General features: G+C 42.4%; 1 protein-coding gene across 2 annotated transcripts in view; it reads left to right on the top strand.

The window, feature by feature from the left end:
• Nucleotides 1-17,620, top strand: part of COL28A1 (collagen type XXVIII alpha 1 chain) — a 378,659-nt gene that overhangs the window by 269,554 nt on the left and 91,485 nt on the right. For both annotated transcript variants that reach the window (XM_030200920.1, XM_030200909.1), the window contains 2 exons: nt 5,212-5,280; nt 14,559-14,639. In XM_030200920.1, the coding sequence (XP_030056780.1) occupies nt 5,212-5,280; nt 14,559-14,639 (150 nt within the window). The remainder of the gene's footprint in view (nt 1-5,211; nt 5,281-14,558; nt 14,640-17,620) is intronic.

Genomic DNA, 17,620 nt, shown 5'->3' with positions numbered 1-17,620 from the left:
ATCTTGCCTCACCAATCTATTACATTTCTTTGAAGGGGTGAACAAGCATGTGGATAAAGGTGAGACGGTTGATATTGTGTATCTGGATTTTCAAAAGGCATTTGAGAAAGTACCTCATGAAAGACTTCAGAAGAAACTGGAGAGTCATGGGATAGGAGGTAGTGTTCTATTGTGGATTAAAAACTGGTTAAAAGATAGAAAACAGAGAGTAGGGTTAAATGGTCAGTATTCTCAAAGGAGAAGGGTAGATAGTGGGGTTCCCCAGGGGTCTGTGCTGGGACTGCTGCTTTTTAACATATTTATAAGTACATAAGTAATGCCACACTGGGAAAAGACCGAGGGTCCATCGCGCCCAGCATCCTGTCCATGACAACGGCCAATCCAGGCCAAGGGCACCTGGCGAGCTTCCCAAACGTACAAACATTCTATACATGTTATTCCTGGAATTGTGGATTTTTCCCAAGTCCATTTAGTAGTGGTTTATGGACTTGTTCTTTAGGAAAACGTCTAACCCCTTTTTAAACTCTGCTAAGCTAACCGCCTTCACCACGTTCTCCAGCAACGAATTCCAGAGTTTAATTATGCGTTGGGTGAAGAAAAATTTTCTCCGATTTGTTTTAAATTTACTACATTGTAGTTTCATCGCATGCCCCCTAGTCCTAGTATTTTTGGAAAGTGTGAACAGACGCTTCAAATCCACCTGTTCCACTCCACTCATTATTTTATATACCTGTATCTTGTCTCCCCTCAGCCATCTCTTCTCCAAGCTGAAAAGCCCTAGCCTCCTTAGTCTTTCTTCATAGGGAAGTCGTCCCATCCCCGCTATCATTTTAGTCGCCCTTCGCTGCACCTTTTCCAATTCCACTATATCTTTCTTGAGATGCGGCGACCAGAATTGAACACAATACTCAAGGTGCGGTCGCACCATGGAGCGATACAACTGCATTATAAAATCCTCACACCTGTTTTCCATACCTTTCCTAATAATACCCAACATTCTATTTGCTTTCCTAGCCACAGCAGCACATTGAGCAGAAGGTTTCAGTATAATATCGACGATGACACCACCCAGATCCCTTTCTTGGTCCGTAACTCCTAACGTGGAACCTTGCTTGACGTAGCTATAATTCGGGTTCTTTTTTCCACATGCATCACCTTGCCCTTGCTCACATTAAACATCATCTGCCATTTAGCCGCCCAGTCTCCCAGTCTCGTAAGGTCCTTCTGTAATTTTTCACAATCCTGTCGCAAGTTAACGACTTTGAATAACTTTGTGTCATCAGCAAATTTAATTACCTCACTAGTTACTCCCATCTCTAAATCATTTATAAATATATTAAAAAGCAGCGGTCCTAGCACAGACCCCTGAGGAACCCCACTAACTACCCTTCTCCATTGTGAATACTGCCCATTTAACCCCACTCTCTGTTTCCTATCCTTCAACCAGTTTTTAATCCACAATAGGACATTTCTTCCTATCCCATGACCCTCCAATTTCCTCTGTAGCCTTTCATGAGGTACCTTGTCAAACGCCTTTTGAAAATCCAGATACACAATATCAACTGGCTCCCCTTTGTCCACATGTTTGTTTACTCCTTCAAAGAATTGAAGTAAATTGGTCAGGTGAGATTTCCCCACATAAAAGCCGTGCTGACTTGGTCTCAGTAATCCATGTCCTTGGATGTGCTCTGTAATTTTGTTTTTGATAATAGCCTCTACCATTTTCCCCGGCACCAACGTCAGACTCACCGGTCTATAATTTCCCGGATCTCCCCTGGAACCTTTTTTAAAAATCGGCATTACATTGGCCACCCTCCAATCTTCCGGTACCACACTCGATTTTAAGGATAAATTGCATATCACTAACAGTAGCTCCGCAAGCTCATTTTTCAGTTCTATCAGTACTCTAGGATGAATGCCATCCGGTCCAGGAGATTTGCTACTCTTCAGTTTGCTGAACTGCCCCATTACGTCCTCCAGGTTTACCGTGAAGTCAGTAAGTTTCTCCGACTCGTCCGCTTGAAATACCATTCCCTACACTGGTATCCCATCCAAATCTTCCTCGGTGAAGACCGAAGCAAAGAATTCATTCAATCTCTCCGCTACGTCTTTATCTTCCTTGATCGCCCCTTTTACAGGTAGACGTGAATTGTTTGTTTACTCTTTCCAAAAATACTAGGACTAGGGGGCATTCGATGAAGCTACAAAGTAGTAAATTTAAAACAAATCAGAGAAACATTTTCTTCATTCAATGTGTAATTAAACTCTGGAATTCGTTGCCAGAGAATGTGGTAAAGGCGGTTAGCTTAACGGGTTTAAAAAAAGGTTTGGACAGCTTCCTAAAGGAAAAGTCCATAGACCATTATTAAAATGGACTTGGGGGAAAACCCACTGCTTATTTCTGGGATAAGCAGCATAAAATGTTTTGTACTTTTTTGGGATCTTGTCAGGGATTTGTGACCTGGATTGGCCACTGTTGGAAACAGGATGCTGGGCTTCATGGACCTTTGGTCTGATCCAGTATGGCAATACTTATGTACTTATGATTAGAGACCTAAACTTAGAATAAGATTGCTGGGAATGACTGTCAACAGGTAAGGCATTCCAAAGTGATGGAGTAATGGAAAATAATGATGAATGAAGAGTAGAGGCAAGTCTTGCACTAGGAAAAGATGGGCAGAAGAGGAACATAGTGCATGTGAAGAGAAATAAGATGAGATGAGAGAGAAAACATAAGAAGAGGTTCCAGTATGTAAAACTTTGTGTGTCAGAGTCAAGATCTGGATTCGGTAAGTAATGGGTATCCAAGGATTCTGCTTGAGTAGTGGCGTAACATGATCAGATCTGTATGAGTAGGTCAGAATACGTATGGCAGTGTTTTGAATAGTTTCAAGTTGTTTCAGGGAGGTCACAGGCAAGCCTGCATAGATTATATTACAGTAGTGGAGTTTCGAGGCAACTAAAGAATGCAGAAGGGTCGCATAAGGCCTTATCGTCAATGTAAGGACAAAGTGAATGAATAAACCTAAGGGACCAGAAGCAGGATTTGGAAACTCTAGAAATGTGTGAATCGAATGTTAAAGCATAAAAACATAAGTGTTGCCATACTGGGACAGACCGAAGGTCCATCTAGCCTAGTATCCTGTTTCCAACAGTGGCCAATCCAGGTCACCTGGCAAGATCTCAGTACAGTAAAACAGACTTTATGCTGCTTATCCTAGGAATAAGCAGTAGATTTTCCCAAGTCCATCCTAATAATGGCTTATGGACTTTTCTTTTTGGAAATTATCCAAACCTTTTTTAAACCCTGCTAAGCTAACTACTTTTACCACATTCTCTGGCAACAAATTCCAGAATGTAATTATTTGTTGAGTGAAGACATATTTTCTCCAATTTGTTTTAAATTTACTACTTAGTAGCTTCAGTGCATGCCCCATAGCCCTAGTATTTTAGAAAGCATAAACAAGCGATTCATGTCTACCAGTTCCACTCCATTCAGTATTTTAAAGACCTCTATCATATCTCCCCTCAGCCGCCTCTTCTCTAAGCTGAAGAGCCCTAGCCACTTTAGCCTTTCCTTGTAGGGAAGTCGTCCCATCCCCTTTATCATTTTCGTTGCCCTTCTCTGTACATTTTCTAATTTCGTTAAATCTTTTTTGAGATGCAGTGACCAGAATTGCAGCCAACAGTTGCTCAAAAGCACATGGTTCAGAACAAGGTAACTTTAAAAGATATCAACAAAACATTTTGAGATGCGATGACCAGTAGTCGAGGTACAGTCGCACCATGGAGCGATAGAAGGACATTATAACATTTTCATTTTTGTTTTCCATTCCTAATAATTCCTAACATTTTATTTGCTTTGATAGCCGACACTGCACATTGAGCAAAGGGTTTCAACGTATCAACAAAAATGACACCTAGATCCTTTTCCTGGGCGATGACTCCTAATGTGGAACCTTGCATCACAAAGCTATAGTTTGGGCTCCTCTTTCCCACATGTATCACTTTGCACTTGCTCACAATAAACGTCATCTGTCATGGACTGGATGCCCAGTCTTCCAGTCTCGTAAGATCCTCTTGCAATTTTTCACAATCCTCTTGCGATTTAGCAACTTTGAATAACTTTGTGTTATCAGCAAATTTAATTACCTCACTAGTTACTCCCATCTCTAGATCATTTTTAAATATGTTAAAAAGCAGCAGTCCCAGCACATACCCCTGGGGAACCGCACTATCTACCCTTCACCATTGAGAATACTGAGCTTTTAACCAATTTTTAATCCACAATAGGACATTACCTCCTATCCCATGACTTTCTAATTTCCTCAGGAACCTTTCATGACGTATTTTGTCAAATGCCTTTTGAAAATCTAGATACACAATATTGACTGGCTCACCTTTATCCACATATCTATTCACCCCTTCAAAAAAATGTAGTAGATTGGTGAGGCAAGATTTCCCTTGACTAAATCCATGTTGACTTTGTCCAATTAATCCATGCTTGTGTATATGCTCTGTAATTTTGTTCTTTATAATAGTCTCTACCATTTTGCCCAGCACTAATGTCAGGCTCACCAGTCTATAATTTCCCGGATCAACTCTGGAACCCTTTATAAAAATTGGTGTTACTTTGGCTGTCCTCCAATCTTCCGGTACCATTCTTGATTTTAAAGATAAATTACGTATTACTAACAATAGCTCTACAAGTTCATTTTTCAATTCTATCAATACTTTGGGATGTATACCATCCGGTCCAGGTGATTTGCTACTCTTGTTTGTCAAATTGCCCCATTATATCTTCCAGGTTTACAGAGATTTATTTCCGTTTTTCTGACTCATCTGCATTCAATGCCATTTCTGGTACTGGTATCTCTCCCACATCTTCTTCACTGAAGACTGAAACAAAGAATTCATTTAATCTCTCCACTATGGCTTTGTCTTCCCTGAGTGTTCCTTTTACCCCTCAGTCATTTAGTGGTCCAACTGATTCTTTTGTCTGCTTCTTCCTTCTAATATACCTTTGGTCTTTTCCCAGTATGGCATTACTTATGTACTTATGTCCTTAGAGATGGGCGCCCTTAGAGATGGTCATCCTCGTTCGATTATGCCCCTCAATGTATGTAACATTACAAACATATGTCCACCTGCAAATAAAATAGACTTCTGCAGCTCTTTATAAATTACTGTACTTATCTCTGTTTTCTGCAGGGAGATCCAGGATTTCAAGGCTTACCCGGTTCCAAGGGATCCCCCGGGCATGGCATACTTGGCCAGAAGGTAAAATCTAGAACTTTTTGCAGACCCTGTATCATATCTCCATTGTTCAAATTTCTACATTGATTTCAAAGCAAGGGCAATTTTGAATTTTATGAGTATTGTAGGGGATGGGCTCATTTTCTAAAGAGAAAAAACATCTCAAAAATGGCATAAAGTGGCATTAGGTTTGAGACTTTCTCTCTGCAGTGAACAAATGGCAAGGGGGCATGTTGAGGGTGGAATTTGTAGAGAATCTACAAACGTGGAGAACTCAACGAAATCCCACGGATAGTCACAATACAACAAAACAGTGGGTAAAAAACCAGGAGTTCCAGAGTGAAGATGAACCAAACTTTATTAATCAGTATATTGACTCGACACAACGTTCTGTTTCGGCCAAAGGGCCTACATCAGGAGTCTAAATACTTGAGAACGATAATGATGATCCAGAATTAGCAATGTTGTAAAATACAATCTGTATTGTAGTGGTCTTAAGAAAGACCTTTGTTCTGAAGCATGAGCCAGATCTCTCGCATGAGCGTCTGGGCTGTGCAGTCTAAGAAACATTCCCCAAAACGTGGATGTTTGTATGCCATATTGGAACAAAGCAAAATCGTTCAGGGCTAAAAGACGTTTTGATTTAGACCTATTTTACTCACACCTAAGTCAAGGTGCACTAAATGACAAATTGGCCACTGGAGGGATTAAGGCATGACCCTTCCTTACTCCCCCAGTAGTCACTGACCCCCTCCCACCCACCCCCCATACTGTGAAAGAAACAGTACATACTAGACTCTACAGCACCTTCAGATGTTATGGTCAGTCCTATTAGAGCAGCAAACAGGTTCCTGGAGTACCCTAGTGGTTGGTTCAGTGCACTGTAGAGAAGGGGACACTCTAACGTACACTTGTAGTAGAAATTGTGAGCCCTCCAACCCCCACCAAAAACCTACTTTATGTACATATAGGTGACATCTGCTAGCATAAGGGCTATTGTAGTGCTGTACAGTTGGGCACAGTAGGTTTTTGGTGGGGGTGTGAGGGTCATCATACAATATAAAGGGATTATGGTGAGATGTGTACCTTGGGACCTTTTATGTGAAATCCACTTCAGTGCCCTCTAGGGTGCCCCACTGTTCTGCTGAGATGTCTGTGTGGCCAGTCTAGTAAGAATGCTGCCCCTCCCCCCATACATCCCAATGGGTTGTTTATATGCATTTTTCCCTTGGATGGGTTTTTTTTTTTTTCCAAAAATGGTCCTAAAAGATAGAAACACTCTACTCGATTTTCGGACCATGGGAGATAGCTGGGCTGTCCCCAGTGGCCCACACTGAACCTGGATATTCAATGCTGGTCCAAATATGATGACCGGCGTTGAATATTTGGTTTAACTTCATTCGGTTAAACTTCCGTGCTGGCCGGTTAAAGTCAGACCTGCCAAAGTCATTCCACCTATTGTGGCCACCAAACATAATTTTAAAATCAGCGGATAGCCGGTTATATCACATGATATAACCATTTATCTTTAAGCCGCTAACCAGTGATATTCAGCCAGATAGCCGCCTAAGTACCGTTTTAGCGCCCATATACCTCTGAATATCGGCCTCATTGAGCACAAAATCATCTAGCAAATGGCCATTTTTGAAACAAATAGTTGGATGCTTTTCTGGTTTGAAAATGGCTTTGTTCACTCGTTTGCACCTTCATAATAGCAGGGTTGTTGTGAGGCAGGGTTTGTACTTAGTCTTCAGCAGATATCACTTATGGATTTATCTAACGAGATAGGAAGATTTTTTATTTTTTTTTATTTTGACAGTCATTGATCAGATTGAGCAGGCATCATCTCACAGTAAAAGACAGTGAAAATGGAATCCATAGCAGATGTGGTGTTTCCAAGATACTAGCAGCAATTCTTGGCAGGCTGGGATGCATATTTTTGGATCTACAGAACAATTATCCAATGTTGATGCTACATAAGAGCATTCCAGACCACATAGGTCTCATCTTTGTATGATTTAATACAAGCGTAGAAGAAGCATCTAAAAAAGCGAGCCAGATCTTTCTTAAAATCAAGGCTGGATTTCTCACTAGCCAAATTTAGGTGGCTGCCTGAAGTGGAGTGATGGGGGAAGGCAACATTAAAGAGATACTTTCTTTGTCCTGGCAGCACTTTCTCTCAAAATATACAAACTCCTACAATAAAAATGGTGTATGGCAAAACCAAATATTAATTTAAATACATGTTTGTCTTTTATTATTTAATGATGTTATATGAACATACATGTATAGGCATATGATGAGAGGGCTAATTTTCAACATTCACAAGCTCACCTGTGTATAACAAACACTGAGTGTGACTTCACCAATGTGTCAAGTCATCCTACGCAGCCTCAGACTGTTTATAGTGTGCACATGAACCCCATCATTGGTCATCCTCATTCACAGAGATTCACTGTTTGTTATACACGAGCGAGGTCACCCTTCTCATCATATGTCTATACATGTATATGTATATACATGCAATGATATGTTACCATCTCTAGAAAAAGTTAACTAAAGAAGCGGAACCAAAATGTTGAGAGTGGCTGATTTTATTTCATGGGTCCATAAGTAGTCTGAAAAAATTACATGTTTGAACTTTTCACATAAAAGGATGAGGTTTAGATTGTTGTATTACTAATTGTTTGATCTAACAGAATTCATAAAAACCTCTTTTTTCTGGAGAATTTAGTCACTTTTTCCCAGACATGGTCACATATACGTATGTGTATTTAAATTAATATTTGGTTTTGTCATACACCATATTTTTGTTATTGGAGTTTATATTGTTGTTATTTTAATCCAAAACAAACAGAAGTATCCCCCTAACCATAAAACACAAAAAGTGTAGACGAAAGAAAATGTAAGGGGTCGACTGAATGTATATCCAAACAGTGGGTTTATTAAAAGATGCAAAACCTAAACGCAGACTCAACGCAGCAAAGAGTTTCAGTGCCAACAGCGCCTGCCTCAGGAGGCAATCAAATACTCTCAGCCAATCATTGTAACAACAAATAATAAGCTAAGACATCAAAATGTAGAGCATCCTATCAGATATGAGGATATAGTATATGATAAAAAGAGGTCCAACTGCCCACATGAAATCAAGGAAGGAGGTCTTGGGTGTAGGTCTGAAATTTGGGTAGATATTTAATGTTCTTGCATAAGCCCAACGGGTCAAGGTAGAATCTTGTATCAGCGTTCGGCGATTCAGGTCATTCAGCTGCAGCTGGTACTGCCGTTTCAGCCGGGATCACACCGCCGGTCTCTCCTCCTCTGCCCACTGCTTCTCCGGCATCACTGGAATGCCCATGCTGATATCCTATAGGAGCATTGATGCACAGATACCGTTATAGAATTGGTGCCCAGTGCAAGGCATCGGCATGCCTAAACAAGAGTCACCAATTTATAGAATTGCCTCCAAAATGCACTTACTTAGAGGGAGTAATTCTATAATGCTGACGGCAACATTTAGGTGCCAAATACTGTGTGCAATTCTATAACTATGAGCACATCTTTAGTAGCATGTAGTTTGCATGTGGTCATTCACATGGGTCGGCAAACACGCATAATGTTATGCACTTTGGGGTCCTTTTACTAAGCTGCGGTAAAAGGGGGCCTGAGCTAGCGTCATCATATGTTTTTGATCTGCACTGAGGCCCTCTTTTATCGCAGCAAGTAAAAGGCTGCCTCTTTTTTTTTTTTTTTAAGAAATGGCTTTGCCTCACAGCCATTTCGGGGGGGCAGTAAGGGCTCCTTCACTAACCCAGTGGTAGCCAGGCAGCAGATTACTGCCAGGTAAGCACTGGCGCTACAAAATAGAAAATATTTGTGTATCACTGGAAATGGCACACGCTGGGGGTGGGAACTACTGCCGGGCTCCTGCAGTAACCAGGTGGTAGTTCCAGATTTGTGAGGGCAAGCCAATTGCTGAGTGCCAACTCTTTAGTAAAAGGGCCTCTTTATCTCCCAAATCTAGGTGCAAACATTTATACTGGCCGTATGGCCTCCTCCTCTGAAGGAAAGAACAAAATAGTCTCGACATAAGTGCTCTCTAGATATTTAAATATAGGTGCCCCTTTATAGAATTGCTCTCCAGGCTATGGCAATATATTTGCTGGAACAGATAGCCATATGTTTTTGACACAGAACCTAATAGTTGTTTCTGTGAGGTAAACAAATCATACTGTATAGTTTGTGCCTTGATGAATTTTACTTTTGGATTTATTGAAATTTTATAATGCCATCAGGAAAAATTAAAACAGAACCTTCATCATTTGTTTATTATCAAGCTGATGTTCAAACACATCAGCTTGGACTGACCTGGGCCTAATATGGAAGGTAAGACAACAAGACAGACCTTGTAAAAAGCACAGTCTTTATTAATAGATTAAAAGCTCCCAGAAGTTCTACATAAAACGCCCGACATGGCCGTGTTTCGTCTGTACAAATGAATATGTCAGGGGCAGTAGGCCACCAGGTGATGTAAAATTGCAAAATCAGCCTGGCTGGTGCAGCTGTTAAAACATAGCAAGCAATATTCTAGGATCAGTCTCTCATGAAAATGCTGTGACCTACTGCCCCGGATGCAGCCATTTGGTGGGCATTTTATGTTGAACTTCTGGGAGCTTTTAGTCTATTAATAGACTGTGTTTTTTACAAGGTCTGCTTTGTTGTCTTGCCTTCCATATTGGATTTGGCAGACTACCCTGCCTTGCTGTTTCTTTACTCCTGACCAGTGGCGTACCAAGGAGGGGGCGGTGGGGGCGGTCCGCCCCGTGTGCATGCCGCTGGGGGGATGCCGCGGCGCGCGCCTGCTCCTCTGAGTTCGCTAAACTTTGTTCGTTCGCTGCAGCTCCCTCTGCCCGGAACAGGTTACTTCCTGTTCCGGGGCAGAGGGAGCTGCAGCGAACGAACGAAGTTTAGCGAACTCGGAGGAGCAGGCGGCCCCGCGGCACCCCCCAGCAGCGTGCACCCGGGGGGGTGTCATCTAGCGGGGGGGGGGGGGGGCGCTGCACCCGGGGGGGGGGCGCATCGGCGCTCCGCCCCGGGTGCCATCGAGTCCAGGAACACCACTGCTCCTGACTTGGGCCTATCCACTTTTACCTCAGGCCTACCCAGCACCCATGAAGCTGGCAGGGATCCCCCTACCTGGTTAAGAAATATAGAGCCACCCCCAGTCACTAAAGCTCAGCAGTCAGTGGCAGCACTTTGAGTCACCATGCTCAGTTCATATGTCAGAAAAATACGTATGTCCTTATGTTTATTTTAGAAAGGCTGCACATGTGGCAGAGCCTTTTGTAAAATATTGATGAAATGTAACGATCTCATTTCCCATATAGAGCCTTTGTGCAAATTGGAGCTTTCTACCTGGTCATCAGATAGTGAAAGTTTGCTCCGGGCTGTGTGCCAATAACATTTTTAGGAGAAAAGAAAGCACAAAACCAGAAATAAAAGTCAAAAAAATCACATTTTTCACTGCTATTTCCCCTCCATTTGCAAATCTCTTTTTATAATTTTTTTTCCAACTAGTACAAAGATGCAGGCATCAAAGTTCCCCACATTTTAGCATTCAGTTTTGGAGTTTTACCATCAAAGCTGAGCTGAGTGTGTGCAAACTTGGAAACTTTCCTTTGCCCTACACCTTTATTAAATGATTTCAGTTAATAGTGATAAATTGCCAGTCAGCAGAGTTCTTGATTGCCATGTTAGGACTACATATCTCTGCAGACTATCTGTTGACCTTTATTTCTCCATGTATACTTTACAGAAACCAAAAATCCAACCCATGCATCTAAAGAGAAACTGAGCAATATAAGAACGTAGATTTTAAAATACATGCATCAAAATATGCCTTGTTTCCACATATATACAATGCTACTTATGTGCAATTTATATAATTACAATGGGAATACACATCTATATATCTATATGTATATGTATATATCATTTTTTTAATGTCCCTGTCAGCTTTTGAAGCAGTTCCAAGGCATGAATTAGATTCATAAAAGATTCTGTCAAGTATTCTATTTCAAATCTGCAGTAGAACAAGCACACTCAATCCCATTTTGGATGGTATGGCAGTATATACTTGCTATCTGTCTGTTATAAGAGAGAAAAGGAGCACAATCTATCCAATATTCAAAGCGATGTATCCAGGCAGGAAAGCCTTCTGCCTGGCTAAATCACTTGGGGCCACCTAAGTGCTTAACTGGACAGTGCCACCGAATATTACCAGGAACTGCCCCTGCACTGTCTGGTTAGTGCTAGGGTGGTCTGTGGGTGGAGCCTGGGAGGAGCTGGTACTTAACCAGTTAGCAGCGAAATTCAGACCAATAGCTAAGTTAAGTAAGCCACTAGCATTAGGACACCAAATTGGCTACCTAACTTTAGCCACAGAGCTAACAGGACACTGGTCTAAATATTGGCCAGTGCCTGGTTAACTTCTGGGTGGCAGCAAGAGTGATTTCAAATGGTCCCCTGTCCTGATCTCCCATCCCTGCAGGTCTCCCTGGGCATACCTGGAATCTCCATGGTAGTCTAGTGAGTCATAGGGGAAGGAGCAATGCCCACTCGCTCCTGCCCATCGCGGGTCTGACCTCAGAACATCTGCCACAACTCCTACTGACATTCTTGTTGGTTGAGGGGGGGAGAGAAGGGGTATCAGAGGAACTGAGGCACTTCTCTCTTTTTATGCAGATCCCAGCCAATTTTCAGCTGCGGCCCACGTAAGCTCCAGTGGCCAGCTCAGTTTCAATAAGATCTGGATAATCTGTGCTGGTGCCCAGCCATGGCCTCGGCAGGCTAATTCTTCCTGCAGCAGTCAGTATTATATATATACCAGTAAAAAAGGCCCATTTCTGTCAGAAATGAAACGGGCACTAGCAAGGTTTTCCTCGGAGTGTATGTTTGAGAGAGAGTGTGTGTGAGAGATGGAGAGTGTGATAGACAGAGAGTGTGTCAGAGAGAGTGTATGTGAGAGACAGAGAGTGAGTGAGTGTGTGCCCCCTCCCCCTCCCTTTATGGTTTGAGGCCCCCCTTCTACCCCCACCTCTCTGATCTCAGGACCCCCCTCACCCCCTCCCTCCAGCCACCCATGTCCAGCAACCCTCCTCTCCCCCTGCCCCCCCTGCAGCCACCCATGTCCAGCGACCCTCCTCTCCCCCTGCCCCCCCTCCAGCCAACCAGGCTGACGTCACTCACAGCTGATTCCCAGGCAGGGGGAGGAGTAGGGAAACATGCGGAGCAAATGGCAGGGAGCAGCGCATCAAACAACGACCCTCCTCTCCCCTGCCCCCCCTCTCCAGCCACCCATGTCCTGCGATCCTCCTCTCCCCCTGCCCCCCCTGCAGCCACCCATATCCAGCGACCCTACCTCCCTCTGCCCCCCCTCCAGCCACCCATGTCCAACGACCCTGCTCTCTCACCTGCCCCTCCTTGGAGACCGCCCTTGTAAGCGGCCATTTTGAACAGTGATCCGGCAGCGGGGGAGCGCCAGCATCAGCGCCAGCAGCGGGCAGGCAGGACTGGGGATCTTTCCTGCCTGCCCCGAAGAATTGATTACACAACCTGGGTGGATGAAGGAGGGGCAAGTGAGAGAGCAGGGTCATTGGACATGGGTGGCTGGAGTGGGGGCAGGGGGAGAGTAGGGTCGCTGGACATGGGTGGCTGCAGGGGGGGCAGGGGGAGCGGAGGGTCGCAGGACATGGGTGGCTGGAGGGGGGGCAGGGGAGAGGAGGGTCGTTGTTTGATGCGCCGCTCCCTGCCACTTGCTCCACTCCCTGCCAGTTGCTCTGCGTGTTTCCCTACTCCTCCCCCTGCCTGGGAATCAGCTGTGAGTGACTTCAGCCTGGCTACGGAGCCTGGCTCAGCAACTCCGAAGGAGCCACGGACGCAGGCAGACACATTAAAACGTTGGTGGTGAGAATTATTATATATATATATATATATATATATATATATATATATATATATAGTTTTAACATTTTCTATCACATAGAAAATAAGAAAACCCGGCACAATAAAGAATTATTATACAAAAATAAAATTCAAACCATAATGCCCACGTCTAAGGGAGAAAGCTACCAATATAATCAAATAAATATTAAGAAAGGAGAAAAAGAGAACATTTACTCTATAAAAAAAAGATAGCATCCTTTCCATTGTGAACTCCTATCTAAACAGTCATTTTTCATGTTGTTTAATGAAATTTTCTTACTGCAATGAATCCCAGAATATAAACTCCTTTCCCTGAAAGGCAATGATACATTTACACAGGAACTTTAACAAGAAACTTGCTCCCATGGCTGCCACCCGAAGCTTCAAGCCTAAAAAGGCCTTACACCAGAGTTGAATAGCTCTGGAAACATCAGGAAAGCATTTATTTTTGAACCACAAAAGCTGACATCTTTTCTTCATGAAACTTTTTTTTAACAGAAGTGCTTTATAACTCTCATTTACAAGTGTAACCAGAAGGGTAGATCCATTAGTAATAATACCTTGAGTATCTTCCAAGAAAGCTGTCAAATCTACCTCTGAAGTCACTAAAGGTCCGGTTTACTAAGCAGCACTAGCGGCTATCCATGCACTAGTGCCGACATGCCCCATTCACTTTGAAGGTTGCATACTCTTTCTTCATTCTCTTATGAAAGGGATGCTTAAAGCAGTCACAACCCAGGCGGCGCCTTTTTCTAGTTGATAAAATGGTTAATACTGATGTTAATTTGGCTATTTTGGGTAAACAGGTTTCAGGTATACAAGCTCAGGTTGCTGCTCTTCAGGCAAATTCTTTTTCCTTTATAAAGGATTCTAATATGCTTCATTTAAGATTAGAAATGATGCAGCAGTCAGTATTTAAAAAAAACAAACAAACACTGACCACCACGGGCTGAATATTGACTGGAATGTTTTCCATATACCCAATCAAAGCTGAAAGTTGAAACCCAGGTAGATTATGCTACTTGCTGAAGATCAGAGAGTAAGAAGCAAAAACTGGCTTTGAACTCAAAAGATATAGGAACCCTTTCAACCCACCATTCTTTGCTCTGACCACTAGGCCCACGCCTCCTCCCAGCAAGGGGAGCTGACTATATTCTTTTATTCCTGTGTTTATAACTCATAACAATAACAGAAATGGAGGAAAAATAGCAGCAATATTTTAAACCACCACTTATTGCAAATAACCTATCCATTTATAGCAATTAAATAAAATTGGTTAATTACAATAATTGAATTATTTTCTCATTCCTCTATTCTTAAAGGGAGACCATGGTGCCAAAGGTGAGATGGGAAAAAAAGGTGAGAAAGGAGAAATTGGTGACCCTGGACAGGCAGGTCCAAAGGTAAGAAAATGTGGATGTGATGTAAAAAACATTATTAGCATAAATAAATACATCATAATATTGGTAATCACAGTTGTCAAGTATATTTATTGCTTTCTAATATAGATAGCAAAGTACTTTAACAAGACTATAATCCTGTGAAGTGCAATAGAAACCTTAAGGAGAAAAGGGAAAAAGCCTCTGAACCCAACCTCCACCCAAAATAAATATTTTCAAAAACAAAGGTGGAGGAACTCATATGGGTTACCTCTCTTCATTGGCATAAAAAACCCTTGACTCTTTTGTTCAAAATTGCTGAACTTCACAAGAATGACAATTAATGGATCCACAAAAAGAAGTGAAAGAATTACTTAACTTAAAAAAAGTGTGTAGTCAGTCACACTGACTATTTTTTATTACATTTGTACCCTGCACTTTCCCACTCATGGCAGGCTCAATGTGGCTTACATATTAAATACAGGTACTTATTTGTACCTGGGGCAATGGAGGGTTAAGTGACTTGCCCAGAATCACAAGGAGCTGCCTGTGCCTGCAGTGGGAATTGAACCCAGTTTCCTAGGACCAAAGTCCACCACTCTAACCACTAGGCCACTCCTCCAGAGTTTCCCTGCTGAAGGCTGTCTCAAGACATGCATGACCAATAACTTTAAACACGTCCAATCTTACCGTACTGGGATAGCTCTGGATGTTTAACATTTAGAATGAATGAGAAATTGTACATGAAGCAGAGAAGGTTAATGGTGAATAGAGTAATAACCAATTCAGGTAATAATTAGTTGTTTGAGATATGGCTGTTCTCTGTGAGGGTTTGTTTGAATAGGAACGATTTGAGGATTTTGTGGAATCTAGTATATTCCTGTATATTTCTTATTTTGGGTGGTAAGGAGTTCCACCATTTGGTTCCTAGGTAAGTGAAGTCTGCAGAGTTTTGTAGATCACTTTTTTTTGCAATTTTGGAGGTATAGTCTGAGATAGTTTCTTGCCTCATATTTAGTGTTTCTTTGAGGTAAGTTTATTAATGGTACCATATAGTCGAGAGTTGTGTCATTTAGGATTTGAAAGATAATGGTACATAATTTGAAGATGATTCTTGCTTTGATGGGAAGCAAGTGTAATTTGATTAATAAAGGGGAGACACTTTCAAAATGAGAGATTTTGTATATGAACCTGGCTGCAGTGTTTTGAGCTGTTTAATGAGTGTTTAATGCCCAATCTTTGACAATGTCAAAACACTCTTGAACAAGAGGCATGATTTCTTTTAAGGAAGAATTCAAAGGGAGCATTACAATGATATCATCTGCATAGGTAGAAAAAGATACACCTATTTCTATCTATCTTTAACTAAAAGTGGCCATAACGATGTTAAAAAAAAGAGGAGAAAGTGGGAACTCCAGGGTACCCCAGACTTAATCTGCCATGGCATTGAAAAATCGACTGCCCATTTCCCTTGGTATGATCTTCTTTTCAGAAATCCTTCAAACCAGGACAGAACACAACCGGAAATACCTATCATACTTAATAGGTAGAGTAACAAATTGTGATCTATAAGATCAAAGGCTGAAGACAAATCAAACCATAGTAGTATCAATATATTTGGATTTTGCTCACACCTTTTCTGTAGCAGCTCAAGGTGAGTTACATTTAGGTATACTGGGTACTTCTCTGTCGCAGGAGGGCTCACAATCTGTTTGTACCTGATACAACAGAGGGTTAAGTAGCTTGCTGATACCACAAGAAGCAGCGGTGGGATTTGAACCAGCCATCTCTGGCTGTTAAGACAGGTGCTCTCTAACCACTAGACCACTGCAGACCAATTATCTACTATAATAAAACTCACCCTCAACGTTCTGAAGACAACGTTCTGAAGTCACTCAGTCAGTCACTGAAGGGTTCATGGATTCATGGTGGTGAAGCCTCAACACTGACCATGTCTCTCTGCCCCGCCCTCACATGACGGACCAATCAGAAAAAACACCCTCAACATTCTGAAACACAAAGGACCATCACAACACCGTTCCCAGGCAACACTAGGCAACGTAAGACGGACCAATCAGAGGAAACTACGTGACAATAAGGGAGGAGCATTCCCCAGCAGAATGGCTCATTATCTGTGCAGCACGGAGAGCACAGAACCACTGCTGGAACGAGAGAAGAATATTCCTGCTGTGGGTATGTGCAAAAATTTACATTTACATTTCACATTTACATTTCACCAACAGAAAGACCCCCCTCCACAAACCTCCTTGACAGACAAAACCACACACACACAATACAACAGAAACACACCCTCAAAGCCACACACCAATCCAACCCACTTTGCCAGCACAGCACAGCACATCCCCCAAGCAAAAAACAAAACAAAAAAAGACACACATCAACAACCTGCACACACACCGCACCCTCATCACACACACACACACACACACACACACACACACACACACAAAATAACTCTGTGACACACACACACACAAACAAAACCACATGCTAGCGCCCGTTTCATTGGTTTCGGAAACGGGCCTTTTTTACTAGTGTTCTTATGTTACATAATAGTGATCCCAACAGGGTTTCACTACTGAAGCCTTTCCAAAAAGCAGATTGAGGGGTCTTTTGACAAAGGTGTGCTGAAAAATGGCCTGCAGTAGTGTAGACGCGTGTTTTGGGTGCGCACAGAATCATTTTTCAGCGCCCCTGTAAAAAATGCCTTTTTAAAGATTTTTGCCAAAAATGGACATGTGGCAAAATGTAAATTGCCGCATGTCCAGTTTGGGTCTGAGACCTTAACGCCAGCCATTGACATAGCAGTAAAGACTCATGCGGTAACCAGTAATGACCTACGCATATCCAATACATGCACACAAAAATAAAAATTATTTTTTGAATGCACATATCGGACACGCACCAAAAATGAAATTACTCTTTGAGCCACCCGGTAGCCGGGCGGTAACTCCATTTTGGCGCATGTTGGGTACGCGTAGACA

This window comes from Microcaecilia unicolor, chromosome 1 (assembly GCF_901765095.1).
Source record: "Microcaecilia unicolor chromosome 1, aMicUni1.1, whole genome shotgun sequence".
NCBI lineage: Eukaryota > Metazoa > Chordata > Amphibia > Gymnophiona > Siphonopidae > Microcaecilia > Microcaecilia unicolor.
The sequence above is the reverse complement of the archived record's forward strand: the minus strand, read 5'-3'. Positions and strand labels throughout refer to the sequence as shown.